General features: G+C 40.5%; 1 protein-coding gene across 3 annotated transcripts in view; it reads left to right on the top strand.

The window, feature by feature from the left end:
* The window catches only part of cpq.L (carboxypeptidase Q L homeolog), a 253,118-nt gene that overhangs the window by 77,206 nt on the left and 154,612 nt on the right, over nt 1–21,300 (top strand). For all 3 annotated transcript variants that reach the window (XM_018266440.2, XM_041565425.1, NM_001092082.1), the window contains 1 exon segment: nt 5,477–5,684. In XM_018266440.2, coding sequence (XP_018121929.1) covers nt 5,477–5,684 — 208 coding nt within the window.

Below are 21,300 nucleotides of genomic sequence, written 5' to 3'. Positions count from 1 at the left end.
ATTCCAGATCAGGAATCTCTCATCACTGTGCCTATGACATTATCCTCATGTGGTGGGTCTCTCCAAAGTCTCAGATGATGAACCTTGCTCTGATCCGAAAATACACAATCAAAAACCAATGGCAGAGGTCCCTTGAACCATTTGAAGATGTTAATAGCTTTCATGATGTTTGAGCTTTTTCAGAGGGTTTTCCATTCGAGGTATACAGAGCTCTATCTGTAACGCCCGACTTCCGGGCTCTTTTATAGACCAGCGCCACCCGGCCCCGCCGATGACATCACAAAAGAGGCGGGGCGAGAGAGTGTCTATAAAAACTGAACCCGGAAGTCAGAAGCCGGCATTTGGAAGCTCGTCCATGAACTGGAAAGGAGCTTACGCGGGTATAGGGTCGGCCCGCACATCACTAGTGCTGATACTAATGAACTCTAAAGGGTCCCATTCCCAGTCATGTAGCAACCAGAGTGTGTAGCACAAGCTGACAGTTGTGACAAGAGCATCTTATTTGTGACAAAAATACTTTATCGTATTTTATTGATGAAAATTGGTGCTCCGACTTGCACTTGTCTGCGCCCCCCCGCCATGTGGTCACTCAGACCCGAGCGCTGCAATTAAAAGAAATAGAAAAGAGAAATAGAAAGCCTTGAGGAGGAGGATTTGAACTCTATAGAGGAAACAGACCTTGCTCTATAGTAAACCCACTGGTTATTATTTTGATTTCTTCAAGAGCTTGGAAATGCTCTCCGATTATTCCTAACGACAGAAAAACATTCTCTTGAGCGAAATTAATAAAGGAATCAACCAGGCTAAGTAGTATTGTTGCCCAAGGCAATGATAGCTGGCCTAGTAGCACCCCCCTACTGCCCCCACCCCTGGCCAGTCTGTACTCCAAACTGCCACCACCGGTCCGACTACCACTCTCTGTTTATTTGCTCCCCCCTCCAATAACATACATCCCTTCAGCTGCACCTATCCTTAGTTCTGAACAATTTCAGTCCCTTACTACATCAACAACTCATTTTAGACCCCTCATGGTAGCATTTGAACTTTTAAGGTAAGGGCGCACGGGCAGATTCGGGGTGATTAGTCAGTCACCCAGCGACAAATCGCCTCTTCTTCAGGGCGTCAATCTCCTGAACTGCCTTCCCCTACCTTCCCGCCGGCTATAATGAAAAATCGCCAGTCGGGTGGCACTCGCGGAGCTTCATTTTGCGAAGTCGTCCCAGGTCTTCTCGTGAGGCAACTTTTGCCGTCTTCGGAAAACGAATCGCAGCGAGTGCCATCCTGCTAGTGATTTTTCATTATAGCCAGCAGGAAGGTAGGGGAAGGCAGTTTGGGGAGATTGTCCCCCCCCCCACGAAGAAGAGGAGATTTGTCACCAGGGCGACTAATGAACCCGAATCTGCCTGTGTGCCCTTACCCTTAAAGGTTAAAAGCTACCTTGAGCTGTCTAAAATGAGTTGTTGATGTAAAATAGGCATTTCCAGCAGTGAAACTAGCGAAGTGTAGAACACACAACTACTGATTTAGGACTTTGAAATGTGGATACTTCTGGTTTCCTGAACAGTAATTTATATTTTGCTCTTACTGTCCTGCAGTTTATTTATAAAGAAACACAATCCAACAACAAACTCTGCAATGCTTTATAGTAAATTCACTTTGCTGCTTGGCTGTAACGGTTTATCCAGTGTGTTTTTGTCCTTGCATTCTCTTCTATTCTGCTTTTCTTTGGCTTATAAAATGACCCTTACATATGTCTGCTTTCATGCTGTAATGCTTAGTCCATGATACAGGTATGGGATCTGGAAACCCGTTATCCAGAAAGGCCGTCTTCCATAGGGGCAAATTCACTAACCTGCGAAGTTGCGCTAGCGAAGGCTTCGCCACACTTCACCGCACTTCGCCAGGCGAAGTTTCGCCAGGGCGCCGCTAATTCACTAAAATCCAAAGTTGCGCTCAGGGAGGCGAACGGTAGCGAAGTTACGCTAGCGTTAATTCGTCAAGCAAAGCGAAGTTACGCTAGCGATGCCTAATTTGCATACGGCGCCAAGTTAAAGTTGAATGGACGTATATGTAGCAGCAAATACATTACACTACACAAGCCTGGGAAATCTTCATAAAATAAAATAGAGTTGGTATTTTCCCCCTACACATGTGCCCACTGTATAGTTTAGGTGCCATATGTTAGGAAATGTAGGGGGGAAGGAGGGTACCCCCAAAAATTTTTTCGATCTTTTTCAGTCTATCACCCTTAAAAAAGGAAAAGACGCCAGCGTTTTTTGGGACTTAGAAAAAATTTAAAACTTTTTTTGAAGCAATCCCTATCTACTCTATTGCACTTCGCCTGGTCTGAGGTGGTGAAGGCAAGTCTGGCGCAAGAGGTAACGTTCAGTAAAATGCGCAAGTTAGTGAATTAGCATAGTTACGTCCCATCGGCATAGAGCAACTTCGCCTGGCGTAAGGTTGCGAAGTAGCGCTAGAGTATGTCCACTTCGCTAGCGAATTTACGCCAGCGGGCGTTAGTAAATCGGCGAAGTAACAAAATGATGTCACGCTGGCGAATTTGCACTAGCGTTAGCCACTTCGCGTTTTAGTGAATTTGCCCCATAGACTCCATTTTATCCAAATAATTCAAACTTTTAAAAATGATTTAATTTTTCTCTATTATAATAAAACAGTACTTTGTACTTGATCCAAACAAAAATATAATTAATCCTTATTGAAGCAAAACCAGCCAATTGGATTTATTAAATTTTTACATAATTTTCTGGATTTACGGTATGAAGATTCAGATTACAGAAAGGTCTGTTATCCGGAGAACTGAAAATAGGTGGCATATTCTACTGTGCTTTATAGCAATTGATCATCGTTCACGTCAGTTCCTGGCACTTTTCCTTAGGAGGCAGAATAGTAGGACTGGTATTTTCATCATCATCACAGTCAGGCCCGGACTGATAATCTGTGGGTTCTGGCAAATGCCAGAGGGGCTGCTATAAGGTGCCATAGAAAGTCAGTATTTAGTGGGCTGGTGGGGGGCTGTTTGGGCCTTTGTGTACCTGAAATGGCAGGGCCTATTTTAATTCTCAGTCCGGACCTGATCACAGTCACACAAACACTGTTGCTTGTGTGCAGTACAACATTAAGGACACAAATTAACTCTCATTTTGTTATGTTGTGCACAAGTTGTGGCTCACATTTCCATCTTGTATTTGTGTGTGGATGGCATCACTCATGGTGCATTGCATAAAAAACATTATTTGTGTCTGACTTGTGTTGCAATTGATACATCCCACTAACGGACCTTTGGAATTACTTCAAGTACAAACTGATAGTAATCGCAAGGTTCCTTTGTGTCTGACTTGTGTTTGGAAATGAGCCGCGTTGTCTAAAATGAAATAACTAAAATCATGTTCAGTCTGTGTTGCTTTGTTATTATTTCTTGAAAAAGTGGAAAAAGAAGCACACCATACTTTGGCTTCTGCCTTCAAAGCATTTTATTGCAGCAGAGATGTGGCACAAGCTTTAGGGGACAACCCCTTCCTCATGTGCATTACACACTTAGGGGGTTATTTACTAAACTCCGAATGCAAAAATCACAAAAAAATTGTGATTTTTTTATTTTATTTATAAAATCTGACTTTTAAAAAATCACGAATTTTTCGGAATTTTCCGGCATCTCAGACCTGTCGAGGTTGCATATAAGTCAAATGGGAGAAGTCCCAAAGATTTTTTGATGTGCGATGGGTTTCAGGCAATACTCGGGTGAAAATAACGTGAAATCGTGAAAATCGGATGAAAAGGTCAGAAAAATTCATGAAAATCAAATTTTTTCCTGATAAGCTAATTTTCAGGAAAATGTAATAATAAATAAGTGTAAAAAAACCCGAGCGGATTTGATCGGAGTTTGTAGCAGAAAATATTGAGATAAATTCGGACTTTGAAAAATGACCCCCTTAGTGAACACATAGCATTAAATACCCTTCGACCCCATTTTTTCAGTTAACCCTTCACGAGCAATTTATACAAAGTTTCAAACATGTCCATCATTAATCTGCATGAAAGCCCCAATCCATAGTGATGCATAAAATTCATTGCCTGCAATATAATAATAGTTAATAACCCATTAAAAACATTTATTATCAATAAATAAAGCATTGTAAACTAAAACTCTCATTCAATCCTTTAGGTACAAGAGAATCGAATCTTTTTATCCATGCTGCCTCTTTTCTTAGCAACTGTTTCCGCACATTATCCCCTCTCAGCGGATTAACCTGTTCCAATACAGTCCATCTTACCTGAGAAACAGTATGTTTTTTATGAAAAAAATGTTTTGCAACAGATAATTCAGAGAACCGTTCATTTTTGTTTCTGTTTACACATGGAGTTGAAGGGTATTTAATGCTATGTGTTCACTAGGGGGCACATTTACTAAGCTCGAGTGAAGGATTCGAATGAAAATATCTTCAAATTTCAAAATTCGATATTCGAAATCGAAGGATTTAAATTCGAGGGTCGAATAAATGTGCCTCCAAGTGTGTAATGCACCTGAGGAAGGGGTTGTCCCCCAAAGCTTCTGCCACATCTCTGCTGCAATAAAATGCTTTGAAGGCAGAAGCCGAAGTATGGTGTGCTTCTTTTTCCCCGTTTTCAAGAGATTACTGCGTTGGGCTTGAAGCAGCCTGGGATTGAATGCACCCTATAAATATCAAGTAAGTGGTGTGCCGAAGACAAACTATTTTTTTGGGCTATGTTATTATTGTTTTCACTACAGTGAAAGGTAGTCTATGTTTAGGCGGCCATAGATAAGTCCATAAAAGCAGTTGACTTACCTCCTCCAGACCTAGGAAACAGCTTATTGACCATTGGGAGGGCCTGTCCAACTGATAAATGGGCAAATATTGGCCAGATATCTATCAAACAGATTTGAAAGCCTATTGGACAAGGACCACATTGGAGGGTTTATGCCGTCTTCACCCAACAAGTCTCCATAGGCCCATGGTATGATCTAGTCGTTGGTCCCAGGTCAACAATTGGATCAGACTGATTTAGCGCAGTGTTTGGGTGACCAAATCGAGAAGAGATTAGCTAAATAAGATATCATATGGTGTATGTCCAGCCTTCAATCACAAGCTACCAAGTGTAGTCTATGGGGAATATTATCTGCTGCTGTTTCTCAACTGTTGATGAAGAACCAATGCAACCAATCATTTAGTTGAAAGGAACATTCCTGTTGCTAGCATGTACCATGTACCTAAGGCTTTGTTTTTTGGGTTTATTTCTGTTTGGTCTTCGAAAAGTTAAAAATCGTACAACGGTATTTTAATCTCTGACAACGTGCACAGCACATAAAGGCTTTTTAAATTATTTTCCTGACTGGAGCTGTGTCATATATTGGAACATAACGTGCACAGCACAACAACTCACTGCAAATAAAAAGATGAAAATAGAATTAATGGTATTCGTGTCATTTTATTTCCAGGAATATCAGCTGAAGTCATTGTGGTATCGTCTTTCGCAGAACTTCACAACAGATCCAAGGAAGCGAAAGGGAAGATTGTTGTTTACAATGAGCCGTTTGTCAACTATGGCGAAACTGTGCGTTACAGAGGGAGTGGTGCAGTAGAAGCCGCCAAAGTGGGTGCTGTGGCATCTTTGATCAGATCAGTAACACCTTTATCTGTTTATAGGTAAGGCTTTTAATAGTCATAGCTTTACATTCAATAAATATAGGTGTGAATTTATGTTGACTTGATTTACAAGTAGCTTGAGTTACCCTCACTTATACAGGTCGTATACATGGTGTTATTCAGGGTCGGACTGGGCCAGTGGGACACTGGGAAAAAACCTGGTGGGCCCCAGGCTCTTGTTGGCCCCGCTGGCCCAGATCCGCACCCTGAGCTTCCTTTTCCTGCTGCCATAGACTGTCCCAACAGTTTACATGCACGTGCATGTGTGCGGCACTGGGCAGCGCATGCAGGGGGGTCATGGTAGTGGATGCTGGCCCTGCAACTGCAGCCCCAGTGGGCCCCAGGCTCCCCAGTCCGTCCCTGGTGTTATTGGCCCTTGAAAGCAATAGGAGGCACAGAAAATATGTAATTCACAAACATAAAGGTCATTTAGAAGCTATAAACACAGCTACCCTGGGACAAAGATGGAACAAATCCACCGACAAAGTTATAATCAATGCTCCCTGTTCAGCGGCTATTAAGAATTGAGAGGCACATTTATCAAAGGTCGAATTTAGAATTCATGTGAGTTTTTAAAAACTCCCCTAAACACGCATAAATTCGAAATTCGACCATTCTAAAAAAAAATTTAAAAAATTGAATTTTGAAACTCTTAATTGAATTTGAATCGAATTCGATTCAAATTTAAAAAATTTAATTTGAGTTTTTTCCCCGAAAAAAACTTGAATGTCAGGAAAGCTGCAAACAACTCCAAATTGATCCCTGGACCTCTGCCATTGACTCAAACATCAATTCGGCAGGCTTTAGGTGGCTAATAGTCAAATTCAAATTCTTTAAGTGCCAAAGTATGATAAATATAGAAAATCTAATTCGAATTTTTCCATAAAAATTTGACCATAAAAAAGAAAAATTTCATTAATTTCAATTAGAATTATGTTGATAAATCTGCCCCTTAATTTCTATACAGGTATGGGACCAGAATGCTCGGGACCAAGCTGGTTTTGCATCCAATAAGGATTAATTATATCTTAGTTGGGATCAAGTACAAGCTACTGTTTTATTATTACAGAGAAATAATGAATAAAATGGAGTCTATGGGAGACAGGCATTTCGTAATTAGGAGCTTTCTGGATGACAGGTTTTAACAGATCCCATGCCTGTATACAGGCTTTCCTTGTGTCTTAATTATTCTTTTCAGTCCTAAATCATGTCAGAGAGCACAAGGTCATTGTACCTTAATGCTAGATCAAAAAGATTTCAACTTCAGTGACATATATAATTCTTTCCTGAAATGGGCAGAAGTTGAAAAGACTTGGCCTTGAGAGTCAGCACAACCTTAGGCCACACCCATTGTTATAATAAGCCTCAGGCACCAATAATTTCTGGTTTTACCCACTTTAAAACAAAACCATTTTGCTATTTCCATTTTGGTATTGCCTTCTAATGCCCAGTTTAATGCCCAGTATGCGTATGTGACCTGTAGGGACCCCAAAACTATCCAGCTCCTTGCCTGTGTATTATGTGTCATAACAACCCCATCACATTCTATATTACTAGGGATGCACTGAATCCAGGATTCGGTTTGGGATTCGGCTTTTTTCAGCAGGATTCGGCCCGAATCCCTCTGCCCAGACTGAACCAAATCCTAATTTGCATATGCAAATTAGGGGCGGGGAGGGAAAGTGCGTGACTTTTTGTCACGAATAAAGGAAGAAAAAAATGTTTTCCCCTTCCCACCCCTAATTTGCATATTCAAATTAGGATTTGGTTCGGTATTCGGCAGAATCTTTTGAGAAGGATTCGAGGGTTCGGCCGAATCCAAATTAGGAGATTCGGTGCATCCCTTTATATTACCCAAGATTATTTCATATATATATATATATCATTCTCTCACTATTCCTTAATCTGCTGCTGTTTAATGCATTCATTTTCTCTTTTGGTATACCTTGTTTTCTTCTCTCCTTTTCTCTATAACCCTCTCTGATGCCTCTACCTTCTTTATCTGTTAATGTTCGCTCGGCCTTTTGGCTAAGATCAAGTGTAGTATCAAACCATTGGTCCTCTGGACTAGGCTGGCAAGCGGAAGCTTGATGAAAGCTGGGTCGCTGTGCTCCCATGAGGGTGGCCCCTGACTTGCCTTTTGAGTCAGGGGAGATGCACATGCACCCATGCTTAATCAAAGCTTCACTTCCTTTGCCCTTACCATTAGGTGGGCGGGAAGTCTTTTCTTTTTCTGGCTGCCAACCAGAGCCTTGCAAAAGGCAACCAATGGCCTTGCACCGCCCACTCCAGCACCTTTTTTGTGTCTGGTTTGAGCACCCTGGATGGGGTCACGGTCTTTTGGCTGGACTCGCAGGCCATGACACGCCCTGGGGGAAGCTTCGGCAGAACCCAGGGTAGACGGGACTCCCCCTAGCTTCGGCGAAGGGGAGTCCAAACGTCCCCAAACCCCTTCGGGGGGGCGGGGTGGTGGGCCCTCCCTGGCTTCGGCAAAGGGGGACCCACCCGTTCGAGCTGTTCGCTGGCGGTAGCTGGGAACAGCTTGGGCAACGGAGCCCATGCCTTCGGGTAGGACTCGGAAGGATGATTCAATATCATCTGTTAATGTTCGCTTTTCTATCGCTTCTCTATTTCTGTCCCAGCAAACTTTTCTCTCCTTTTATCATCTATTTAACTATAAATATATAAAAATATTTAACTATATTTTATTTCACCTCTGCATTTTATTTGCATGCAGAAGTGGAGAGGAGATTGGGATTCAAAACTCTTGATCCCCACTGAGGGGATGCTATTTCACAAAATGAAAGAAGTGAAGGGATGGCATCCCTGTGTAACCCTCCCCAATTCCAGCACTGAGAGACACTTAATACCATCAAACAGTGGTTAGATGTTTTCTTTAACAAAGCAGATATTCAAGGATCCAAGAGATAATGTAAAGAATGTTGATTCAGGCAGAAATGAGATTTCTCCCTTAGAACACGGAAGTATATTTCTCTACCCAAGGTAACATTTTTTTTTTAGAGATTCCAAGATTCCATTGATGTTTGTTTTGACGTCTTTTGGATCAGAAGAAGGTAAATGTCCCTTTCGAGTGTACAAAGAAGGTAAATGTCGTTTTCCAGTGTACAAAGAAAGGTGTATGGACTTTATGCTTATTCGTAGTCTTCTGCGGAATTCAAAACTTAAAGCTCATACATTATACACTGCAAGTTTTATAGATGTGGTCTTTGCTGGAAGAATATGTAACCCTAAAGGTCATGCTTTCATGGGGTTTCATTCTTGCCTGAGTTCTCTTGAAGACAAGTTTTTGCAGGTCAGTATCTCTGGATTGTGAATGCTCTGTGTGCTCAGCTTGCGTCTCGGCTTCTGTAAATGTCAAGAGTCAACTACTTGTCAGTACAAACTTGAATGTGTGATGGAATAATCTTTACTGGTTTCTGGAATGTTATGCTGTTTATCTATTTAGTAGTGTGTAGATATTGGGTTGTGGCAGATTAGGAATACCCAAAACCCAATTCCTATTCCCTTGCTCCCACTCTAAAGGTGGCCATACACCCACAGATATTATCATGCAAAACAAAATTTCGTATGATAATCAGTGCGTGTATGACGGGAGACGAGCCCAGCAAAAGACTTGGATATCGGACGGCTCGTTGGTTGATCAGGTTGGAAAATTTTGAAGGTGCCCGAGCATCAGCCAGTGTTTACTTCTGAATCCTGAGATACAGGTAGATTTATGTTGTTTCTACCTGTATATCTAATGATTCAGCTCCAAATGTCTATATTGAAAACAAACAATCTTTGCAGGAAAGATTATTATTTTAACGTGGAAAGATTATTATTGGAACTTGTATGCGCCAAGCTTAGTCCAGCACAGAGGCCAGGGGTCAGGGTTAATGTCCCGCACACAAGCCAGAGCTGAGAATCTAGAATCAATGCATGACAAGGGACCACAAACTGTGTAAGAGCTTCGGGAACTAAGGAGGCTAGATCAACAAAGTACATCTTAAACACCAAGCACAGGCTGGTGTATGGAGGCCCTTAATCACCAGATGACTGGCACCTTGCCTTAAAGGAACAGTTCACTGTAAAAATAAATACTTGGTAAATAGATGGGCTGTGCAAAATAAAAAAAGTTTCTTAAATAGTTAGTTAGCCAAAAATGTAATGTATAAAGGCTGGAGTGACTGGAGGTCTAACAGAACAGAACACAGAACACTACTTCCTACTTTTCAGCTCTCTAACTCTGAGTTAGTCAGCAACTTAAAGGAGGAGACATATGGGACATAACTGTTCAGTGAGTTTACAATTGATCCTCAGCATTCAGCTCAGATTCAAAAGCAACAGTTATGACCCATGTGCCCCTCCTCAAGTCACTGATTGGTTACTGCCTGGTAACCAATCAGTTGAAACCAAGAGAGCTGCAAAGCAGAAAGTAGTGTTCTGTTCTTTTATGTTACACATCCAGTCACTCCAGCTTTTGCTTTTTTTCATTACATTTCTAGCTGACTAACTATATTGAAAACATTTTTTATTTTGAACAGCCTATCTATTTACCTAGTTTTTATACTGAACAATTCCTTAAAAGCCAAAGTAAGTCACCCCTAAGGTAATTGTAGTTTATTAATGAAGATAAAGGACTGGGGGGGGGCATGCGTTTATGGCCCCAGTCCTTATTTTTTTATTAGTAAGCCACCAAAGGCTATTGTGATACTAAATTCTATAGTTAGTATAGATATGGGTATATATAATTTATGTGAAAGCAGGGAGGGGTGTATGTATGGAGGCTGGGTTTTCATTTGGAAGGGTTGAACTTGATGGATTTTGATAAACCCAATAGTCTGGTTTTGGTTCCAATAAGGATTAATTATATCTTAATTAGGATCAAGTACAATGTACTGTTTTATTATTACAGAGAAAAAGGAAATACTTTTTAAAAATTTGGATTATTTAGATTATTTAGATGCTGGATAATGGGTTTCTGGATTATAGATCCCATACCTGTACAAGTATGGGACTTGTTATCCAGAATGCTCAAGCGGATAAGAGATTGTTCTGTAATTTGGATCACCATACTTTGTTTACTAAAAATAATATAAAATGTCATAAGGATTCATTATATCTTTAGTTGGGATCAAGTACAAGTTATTATTCTATTATTACAGAGAAAAAAGCAAATGATTTTTAAAAAACAGGAACTTTGGTTTGTTTAAAATGGAGTCTATGAGAGATGGCCTTGCCATAATTCAGAGCTTTCTGGATAACAAGTTTCCGGACTTTGCATCCCTTACCTGTATTGAGTAGCAAGTCAAAGACCACTGTTCGCTCCAATTAAGCATGGCGAAAATATAGGCTATAGAATATATACCTGGAGATTAATGAACGCTGTAGCTCTTCAATTATCCCAGCAAACTGGCCACAGATTTCTTACCCAACTTTTTTATTTTTTTTGTTTATTGAGCAGTTTGTGGCAATTTCAGGATCTTAGTTTCCTTGTCAAAACCAAGTGATTTTTTTTGCTTTTTAATGAGATCTGGATAGGTGTTTACTGAAAACTACGGCAGCCCATGGGACTGGGCCTCCATCTTTTTCTTCTTCATGAATCCTCTCTACAGCCCAGTCCAGGCGCACACGGGAGAAGCTGAACTTTTTTTTTACTTCACTGTGCATTCCATTGGTAAATGAGCCTTTTCTGTCAAAATTGCCCAAAAATCGGATAAAATCCTTTTATGATATGTGGAAGCCCTGGAATAACTCTTCTGTTGTTTATGCCCATTTTACATATTTCTAATGAGGACATGTAAACATTTTATAACTGAATAAACATCTTGCAATAAAAATACATTAAAAAAAAAAAATACCCAAACATCTTTAAAATGTTTCCACTCTGTGCGGATCGGGAGCTAAATAAAAACAGATGGCCAGCGGATTTTCTTCTGACTTCACATTTTAAAATGCAAATTTTTGCATGGGAATTATATCTTTAATTTGATTGAAAGAAATGGAGACTGATGATTGCAACAGAGCAGCCATCAACTGATTTGCACGGTTTAATAATCCTTTCCAGCAGGAAACCTGCGTCTTCCTCTCTCACCCCCGGAGTGTAGGCATTGGATAGTGGGTACAAGCTCTTGGCCTGACAAGGGTTAATTCTCGCCTTATGCCAATACAAAGAAACAAACAGAGACATGTTTAAAAACTGTTCTGCATGGAAGTTCGTTAAGGGGCTGTAATAACGCTCAGTAGTTCCTTTTAGTCTGTGGGCGAGTGTGTAGGAGGACATCAGATGGTGCCCAGTTACAGCTTTTTACTGTGTATGCGAATATTTTTATTTTTTTTTTGTACTTTTTTTTCCTTTCATTGGTGCCAGACGCTATTATGTGAAAATACCACTGTGGATTTCTCAAGAACTGCTTTTAAATGTAGACTCTTGAGAGAATACAATGGCCAAGAGAAAGGAAATTAAAAGCAACTTCATGCTTAGTTTTGTTTTGTCTGCTTATGACTGCTCCCTGTACAACACCTGGGGTTGGGACATATATATATATATATGTAGAGATGAGAATTAAACCCAAACAAAACAACAGAAGTCTGCACAGATGATAATAGGTAGCAGCTGTAGTCACGTGGAATTTCTCCAAACACAGTTATCACAATGTTTCCAGCCCCTATTGTGGGTGATCTACACTGTCCTTAAAAACTGACATTGGATCCACAGTCTAAAGGTGGCCATACTCGGGCCGATAAAGCTGCAGACAGACCGAGTCGGCAGCTTATTGGCCCGTGTATGGGGGCCCCCGACGGGCTTCCCCGAAAGTCGGCCAGATCTCGATCGGATGGGACTAAAAATCCCGTCGGATCGCAGCCGCATCTGTTCGTGTATGGCCACCTTTAGACTGTAAGTTCTGCAGGGCAGGGACCTCCTTCTTACTGTCTCTTTTACCACGTGGCACTTGCTCTGTGCACGAAAAGGCCAGTTCCCATAGACTCCATTTTATCCAAATAATCCAAATTATTAAAAATGATTTCCTTTTTCTCTGTAATAATAAAACAGGACCTTGTACTTGATCCCAACTAAGATACAATTAATCCTTATTGGAAGCACAACCAGCCTATTTGATTTATTTAAATGTTTAAATGATTTTCTAGTAGACTTAAAGGGATCCTGTCATCGGAAAACATGTTTTTTTAGAAAACACATCAGTTAATAGTGCTAGTCCAGCAGAATTCTGCACTGAAATCCATTTCTCAAAAGAGCAAACAGATTTTTTATATTCTATTTTGAAATCTGACATGGGGCTAGACATATTGTCAATTTCCCAGCTGCCCCCAGTCATGTGACTTGAGCCTGCACTTTAGGAGAGAAATGCTTTCTGGCAGGCTGCTGTTTTTCCTTCTCAATGTAACTCAATGTGTCTCAGTGAGACATGGGTTTTTACTATTGAGTGTTGTTCTTATCTTGTGTTAGGGAGCTGCTATCTGGTTACCTTCCCATTGTTTTGTTGTTAGGCTGCTGGGGGGGGGAGGGAGGGGGGTGATATCACTCCAACTTGCAGTACAGCAGTAAAGAGTGATTGAAGTTTATCAGAGCACAAGTCACATGACTTGGGGCAGCTGGGAAATTGACAAAATGTCTAGCCCCATTTCAGATTTCAAAATTGAATATAAAAAAATCTGTTTGCTCTTTTGAGAAATGGATTTCAGTGCAGAATTCTGCTGGAGCAGCACTATTAACTGATTCATTTTGAAAAAAAATGTTTTTCCCATGACAGTATCCCTTTAAGGTATGAAGACCCAAATTAGGGTAAGATCCGTTATCTAGAAAACCCCATGTCCCAAGCATTCTGGATAACAGGTCCCATACCTGTATACTCCCAACAGTCCCGTTTTCAGAGTGACAGCCCCTCTTTTGACAGCTCAACCCACAGACCTGCATTTGTACTGGAAAGTCCTGATTTTCTCTGCACTGAACAGCTAAAAAAAAGAAACAATGTTTCTAGTTCAATTGACTTTTGGCAGAGAGCCCAGAACAGCCACAAGGTTCAGATAAGATACTTTTGTAACAATTTTGAGATAAGGAAATAAATAATTGTAACAATTTAGATAACAGGGCCCTTGGGAAAAGTTAGACTCACAGCTTAAAGGGCAATTCACCTTCGTTATCAAAACTGTAAAAACTGGGGAACAAAAAACCCCACAGATATTTGTTGAAACTTTCATAACCTGCTGAATTTAAGGGTGTGGCCACAAAATTGGGAGTGGTCATAAACATTCGGTATGATATTGTAAGATTGTACAGAACTGTGTATCTTTACAGCAATTTATGATTTAAGTTATACAACATACATTCTGCAATTCTGATTAGCAAGTTTGCCCCCTATAGTGCTCTAGCACTTGCATCAGGGGCCCCTTTGGAGTTATAGTATTTATGAAGTTGGTCTAATAACAATCATCCAATATAAAATGCTTTAGTTAGGAGTATGTTGTTAGTTAGCTTACACCCTGCCCTGCATTTTGAAAAATTTCCACTCTGTTTTGGAGTTCAAAGACCTGCATTTCCCCAATGAGTACAACATTGCCTAAGTTTGGCAGCACTCTATTCATGAGGGGTGGGTGGGGGAGCTTATTTTACTTCCCCCACTCGTCCCTTTACTTGTGTGTAAAGTTGATACCCACCTGGATTTTTAAGGGACTATCCAGTCAGTGCAAAACTGCCTGTCTGGTTCTAGGGGTTTTGAAACCCTGACTAAATTCCATCCAGTTGTGGGCAAGTGACATCAGAACCCACAAAGTTTTGGACCCACCTCCCCAACATTATCAGCCTACCCCTGTGATGGCACAGTTCTGCCCCAATTTCACATCCCACCCACAACATTATCCCCCACCCCCTTTGTCTGTTTTGCTGCTGGAAAAGTGGCAACCCTACTTGCATGTCTTTCAAACGTTTAATTTAGGGAGCCCTGTTGAGCATAGACCACAACGGGGCCTGGTCCTTACTACCGGCCCTTTGGCTGCCCCCTGATGCTGTGCTCTCCACCTCACACTATGGGGAAAATTCACTAACGGGTAAACGTCACACTCCGCACCATTTCACCAGGCGCAAATTCATTCCCACTGTGCTAATTCACTAAAATGCGAAGTTGCGTTTCAGCAGCCGAATGCTGGCAAATTTTCGCTAGCTCTACTTCGGCAATGCGAACATTTCGTTGCAAATTTTCACTCGCGTTCATTAATGCCTACCGAAACTTGTGCTTAGGTTTATCTGAATAGGGCGGGTATCTAAAAGTCGTATGGCCGTGTTTAATAGTAATGTTTAAAGTGGCCACTTCTTAATGTCCAATGAGCCATAATAAAGACAGACGAGATGCTCTAATGCCCTAGACATGAGCCCACCCTTATATAAGGAAAATTTGTTCACACTTAAAGGAGAAGGAAAGGCTTCGTGCACTTGGGGGTGCCAAATGTTAGGCACCCCCAAGTGATTGTATTGACTTACCTGAAACCCCGGGCCGGTGCTCCTATCAGCAGAAAACTGCACTGGCCCGGGGGTTATACCAGTGAGCACCACAGAGAGATCCTCTTCCCTCGTACTTTTTCTTCACGCGGCTGCGCATACGCAGTAGAACAAAAAGCCGAACTTTAACTAAAAAGTCTGCTAATTTGTTCAACTGCGCATGCATTTGCCCTGGGAAATTTGAAGAAAGAAGAAGCTGGAAAAGGATCGCTCCGTGGTGCTCACTGGTAAAACTCTGGGCCGGTGCAGTTTTCTGCTGATAGGAGCACCGGCCCGGGGTTTCAGGTAAGTCAATACAATCACTTGGGGGTGCCTAACATTTGGCACCCCCAAGTGCACGAAGCCTTTCCTTCTCCTATAAGTCTTTAATAGTTTGGACTTTTGAATGCAATCCCGCTTTAAAAAAAGAAAAGTCACCAGTGTTTTTGACAACTTTTATAAATTTCCGGCATACAGGATTTGATGTCACTGACATAAGATTGAGGAAGATGTTGCTTTGTTTCAGGTCCGGACTGAGAATTAAAATAGGCTCTGGCATATCAGGTACACAGAGGCCCAAACAGCCCCACCAGCCCACTAAATACTGACTTTCTATGTGACCTTATAGCAGCCCCTCTGGCATTTGCCAGAAGCCATAGATTGCCAGTCCGGACCTGCTTTGTTTTATCGATTTGCCTGGTCTGAGGAGGTGACGTAAACTATGGCGAAAGAGGTAACTTTTACCTTCAGTAAAATTCGCACTATTGAATTTGTGGAGTAACGACCGAATGCTAGCGACGGTCTAGTTCGCTAGCGAACTGTCCTCTACGTCCCTGCAGATGAGACTTCTGGCGAAGTGACGCTAGCGTCGGCCACTTCGCCCTTCAGTAAATTTGCCCCTATAGGCACTCAGACTCCGGACAGTCCTCTTTGAATGAGTGCTAATAGGTTTGTTTTTTAGCCCCTGTCTATCTTCTAGCTGCCTCAAAGACCAATGTATAATTAAACATCTTAATTATATGTATAAAGTACAGCCATTTATAAAGCAATTAAACTTTCTTCAAGAAATGCGTTTTAAATGTTAGGAAAATGTTTGAAGTGACCTTGCATATATTAGTACATGTTGATCAAATGTTTTCTAAGGCACCTTCTCCTAAGGAGAGCAACCCCAATTTATCAAGCTTTTCCTTTTTAGATCATCCATTCCCTTAATTAATCTGGTTGACATTCTTTGAACCTTTTTTCCACTGTATCTAAATGATAAATGGGACACAAAGCAGGTTACATACAAATTAATTGAGTGTTGAAATTTGTATGTTTACTATAAGCAGGCAGGACATTAATTTTAAAGCTGTTATTTCCGCCAAATCATTAACGGACCAGAAACCCGAAAATGAAGATTTTTTTTTTACATTGAGTTACAGTTTATTTCTGTCTTCCGAATATAAAAATAATTTCATTAGAGTATAAGTCATTCTCTTTATATTGCAGTGAATTTGCTATCAGTCCTGCTGTATTCTGTCATCATTTCTCAATTCTTTAAAGGAGAACTAAACCCTAACAATGAATATTGCAAAAATTGCCATATTTTATATACTGAACTCATTGCACCAGCCTAAAGTTTCAGCTTGTCAATAGCAGCAATGATCCAGGACTTCAAACTTGTCACAGGGGGTCACCATCTTGGAAAGTGTCTGTGACACTCACATGCTCAGTGGGCTCTGAGCAGCTGTTGAGAAGCTAAGCTTAGGGGTCGTCACTAATTATCAAGCAGAAAATGAGGTTGGTCTGTAATATAAGATGATACTAAAAGGCTGATTGTTAAATTCTGATACTAATTGCACTGGTTTCTGTGCTGCCATGTAGTAATTATCTGTATTAATTACTAATCAGCCTTATATTGTGACATTTCTATTCTATGTGTACTGTATATTGTGAGTCAGTCCCTAAGCTCAGTAAGTGACAGCAGCACAGAGCATGTGCAGTGAATAAGCAGAAAAGAAGATGGGGAGCTACTGGGGCATCTTTGGAGACACAGATCTTTACTGCTAAAGGGCTGTGGTTGCCTTGGGCTGGTACAGAAGCTCAAAACATAATATACAACATTGGATGGATCACGCTTGGGAGCTTCAATGATCGAGCACTTGTGGTTGCAAAAAGCAGGTTTAAAAAGCCCCTTAATTGATCAATTGGGAACACTGGAGTTAAGATGGCCATAGATGCAAAGATCCGATCGTATGAATCATCGTATGATCGGACTTTCCCATCTCCCGACCCGCCACTAACCATTCAGATCAAAGTCTTACCAGTCAGATTAGTTAAAGAACAGATCAGCAATGTTCTGCCCCTGACAGCAATCGTACGAAAGTTATGTCCGACCAAAGCCAGTGGCAGTCTCCCACTGAAAATCGTACGATCGGCAATACACGCAGAGATATTATCGGCAGCCGACAGAAATTTTCTAACCTGTCCGATCGACCAAACGACCGATCCCCGACGGACGAAAAATGTCGGGACTCCCCACACACGGTTCGAAAATCGTACGAATCCTCGATTCGTACGATCAGATCTTTGCGTCTATGGCCAGCTTTAAGGAGGTGGGCAGAGATGAGAGCGCAGCAGGGAGAGATAACATGTAACCATCAATATGTCTAATCCACACCAGACCGTGCCTGACAGGACCCTCGTATGATATCTGTCTATTTGGCATGCTGGTCGATCAGTTGGATATAATATAGAGTTGGCCTGACAACCTGGGCCAGATATCTATTGGGAAGGCTTGATACAGTTCTTTTCATGGTTTTGAATAAATATACAAGAAAGGGACTTAACCTCCAACCTTTTTTCATAGTTTCCTGTTATGATTCTAGGAGCCAATTGTGCCTGATTTGGTCCAATTTGGGTGGTCAAATTGTACAAAGATATAACAAGAAATGAATATATTGCGTCCTCAATATTGAATCAAAATAAAAGCCACGGTCTACTTAGGTTCAAGGAAGGACTGGAAAAAAAGCATCAGACTGACAATTATTTCTAAAAATTTTAAAGAATCAGATTTTCGTGTTAATTTGAATGCTTTATTTGTACTGTAAATACAGCCAAAACAGAATTTTAATTTCCATTAGGACAAGAAAAAAATTAGAGGACAGCCGAACCTCCCCCAAAGGAACTTACAGGAACACAGATTTAGGCCACTTAAAAGCTGATTAGGGCTGAAACCGAGACTTCGAATTTGGGGCTTTTGCTTGGCCAAATTAAGTGTTTTTCCCAGTGGATTGTAAATAAATGAAGAATAATGAAATCTTTAATGATAAAGAACTTTGATCAATACGGACATTTGATGTCATGTAAATAACCGTGAATACTTTACTCAGGTGCATGTATTTTGCATCAAAGGTTTGTCCTAATTAGGTTACTTCTGATGTATCCAACTGTACCAAATAATAACACTAACATCTGGTAAATATATTAATTGCTATTATAAAACTCTCTTACGCTGAATAAAACACACTTTTGCTATAATAGGTTGGACCATTTTTGAAAATGTACCTGCTTTTTGGCTTTAATTAATACCAGTTTATTGGATATATTTTCAAGCTAAAGGATCTAGAGAGGGTCTCTCTAAGGAGCAATATATGAGGCAGAGATGAAGTAGAAACATTAGAAATCCTTCATTGTGAAAAAGAAGCCATTAATAAAAGACACAAACACATAGAATAATGCACAAAGAATAAGGGCTCTTACACATGGAGATTTGAATGTGTGGCTGGACATATTGAATCACACATCTCAATTATATGTGTAAATGGTTTTATATGTGTGTTTTTATGAATTCGGCCATTTTTTCTGTTTCACTGTATGTTGAATGCACATCAAGTTCTCAACAGTGCAGACATTTGATATGAGCTTAAATTTGTAAGAATCAATTTAGTCCATCTAATAGCCCAGTTTGATTAATACAGGTATGGAAACTATTATCCAGAATTCTTGGGACCTGGGGTTTTCCAGATAAGGGATCTTTCCATAACTTGGATCACCATACCTTAAGTCTACTAGAAAATCATTTAAACATTAAATAAACCCAAATAGGCTGGTTTTGCTTTCAATTAGTATTAATTATATCTTAGTTGTGCTCGAGTACAAGGTTCTGTTTTATTATCACAGAGAAATATTTAGAATTATTTGATTAAAACGGAGTCTATAAGAGATGACCTACCCATAATTCAGAACTTTCTGGATAATGGATTTCCAGATAATGGATCCTATACCTGTATCAATGTTTGTAATTGACCAAGACTTTAGGATTCATTATTGCACACTAGCCGTTGATAATTATCAAATCATTCAGAGTGAATCATCCCATGTAGACCTAAATGGATCAGTTTTAATTAATTGTGGATCAGTTGGAATTGATCTATAGTGATGCTTCATAAATTGGCTCTTAGAGTAAACATGTAAAATGGATATGAGGAAGATGTAAACAGCAGAATAGGAAAGCAAGTGGAGAAGAAAGAAAGAATAAAGGGGAAAAGCCCCCCCCATAAAATTTGAATTGAAAAATCAGAGGGTGAGAGAAAAAAAGAATGATGAGGGGGAGAAGAATGAGGAGGAAAAGAACAGATGAGAGACAAAAGGGGAATAGAGGGGGTAAAGGAGAAGGGAAAACACTTCCACATTAAGGGCAGGAGGACTACATGGCCGATTCCGACGCGATCCGCCACGATACACAAAATCGCAGGCGTCAAGTCAGATGCGACGGAAACAAGGTAAGTAATGGCAGTGTCGGATCGTGACGCATTGTTGATGCAACATGACTGTTGGATCTGCGTCTGCATCCGGCAGTTGTTTCGCGTCAATGCTGTGACACGATGCGACAAATTAATTACTTACCTTATTTCCGTCGCAATACGACGTGACGCCTGTGATTTTGCGCAGTGTGTCAGATCGCGGCGGAATCGGCCATGTAGTCCTGCCCTAAGATACAGGATGGCGGAACAAGAAAATACATTAAATGCCAGAAAAGAAGGTTTAATGTTTGGGGCAAATACTGTATATGAAAGTCAGACTTAAGTGGAGACCACAACAGCCATCTACTTAGTGCAGGTCAGGGTGTAAAAAATTGACACAATCTGCCATATATTTTCACTTGAGCCTTGTCCTCCACATTGAAAACTGGAATATCTGATACTTGTTAATGAAGGCAGATATAAAATGAGATAAGAGAATGACCACAAGAGTAATATGGATAGATGTTAAGAGGAAGGTGAGTGGGACTGAAGAAAAGGATTAAAGTGGATGAAGAGAAAATTACATAATGAGAAAACAGGTTGAAAGCAGAATGTCCATAAAACTGCAGTCTGGTTATTCACATTTCTGTATGTGCCTTATTGCATTCCTTACCTCATCCTGTGCATATGATCATTGTATACGGATAGGACCTGCACTAAGCACACATTATTTTCGCATGAAAATAGACTCATTATTTATGAGATTTTTATGGTCAGCAAAATAAAAAACTCTACAGAAAAGATAAATAATCATTGATCATGTAGGATTGTGCAGAAGCGCCTAAACCTTGCATTATTTGCTTAGATTGTAGAAAAGTGCAGTTGTTGTGTACGTGCCAGCCGGCTGTTATCAACATCATCCCTTCTGCAATCTCAGCCTGGCTCTGTGATTAGTCTAGAGTTATTTAATGAGCCATCTGCTAATATTTTTCATCTATTTGGAGAGGAACCCGGTAAAAATATGAAAAACGTCTGTTTTCTGTACATGAGGAATAGTGATCTTGATGTCTGTGCCTGAAGGCTGTCCCATTAACACTTCAGACATTTGTTTTGTTAACTCGTGTGTTTTCTTGCCTTTTAAACGAAAAAGCAGCAGAAAGTTCTGTAAACCGAGTCAAAACAGACGGCAGTTGTCACTTTGCATCTGATGTTTGGTGTCTCATATCATGAAAATACATAGAAGCACAGAGATCTGGTAATTTAATTACAAAAAAAGAACAACATTTGGAAACTAGTGAAAATAGTAGCACTCTCCTAGTCTATGTGTCTGAGTGCATGTAGAGGTGTACATCTAGCACAGTAGCAGTTTGGGTTGCCTCCAGACACATATATCAGC

The sequence above is a fragment of the Xenopus laevis genome, chromosome 6L (assembly GCF_017654675.1).
Source record: "Xenopus laevis strain J_2021 chromosome 6L, Xenopus_laevis_v10.1, whole genome shotgun sequence".
Lineage (NCBI taxonomy): Eukaryota > Metazoa > Chordata > Amphibia > Anura > Pipidae > Xenopus > Xenopus laevis.
This window is presented reverse-complemented; position numbering and strand designations above follow the sequence as displayed.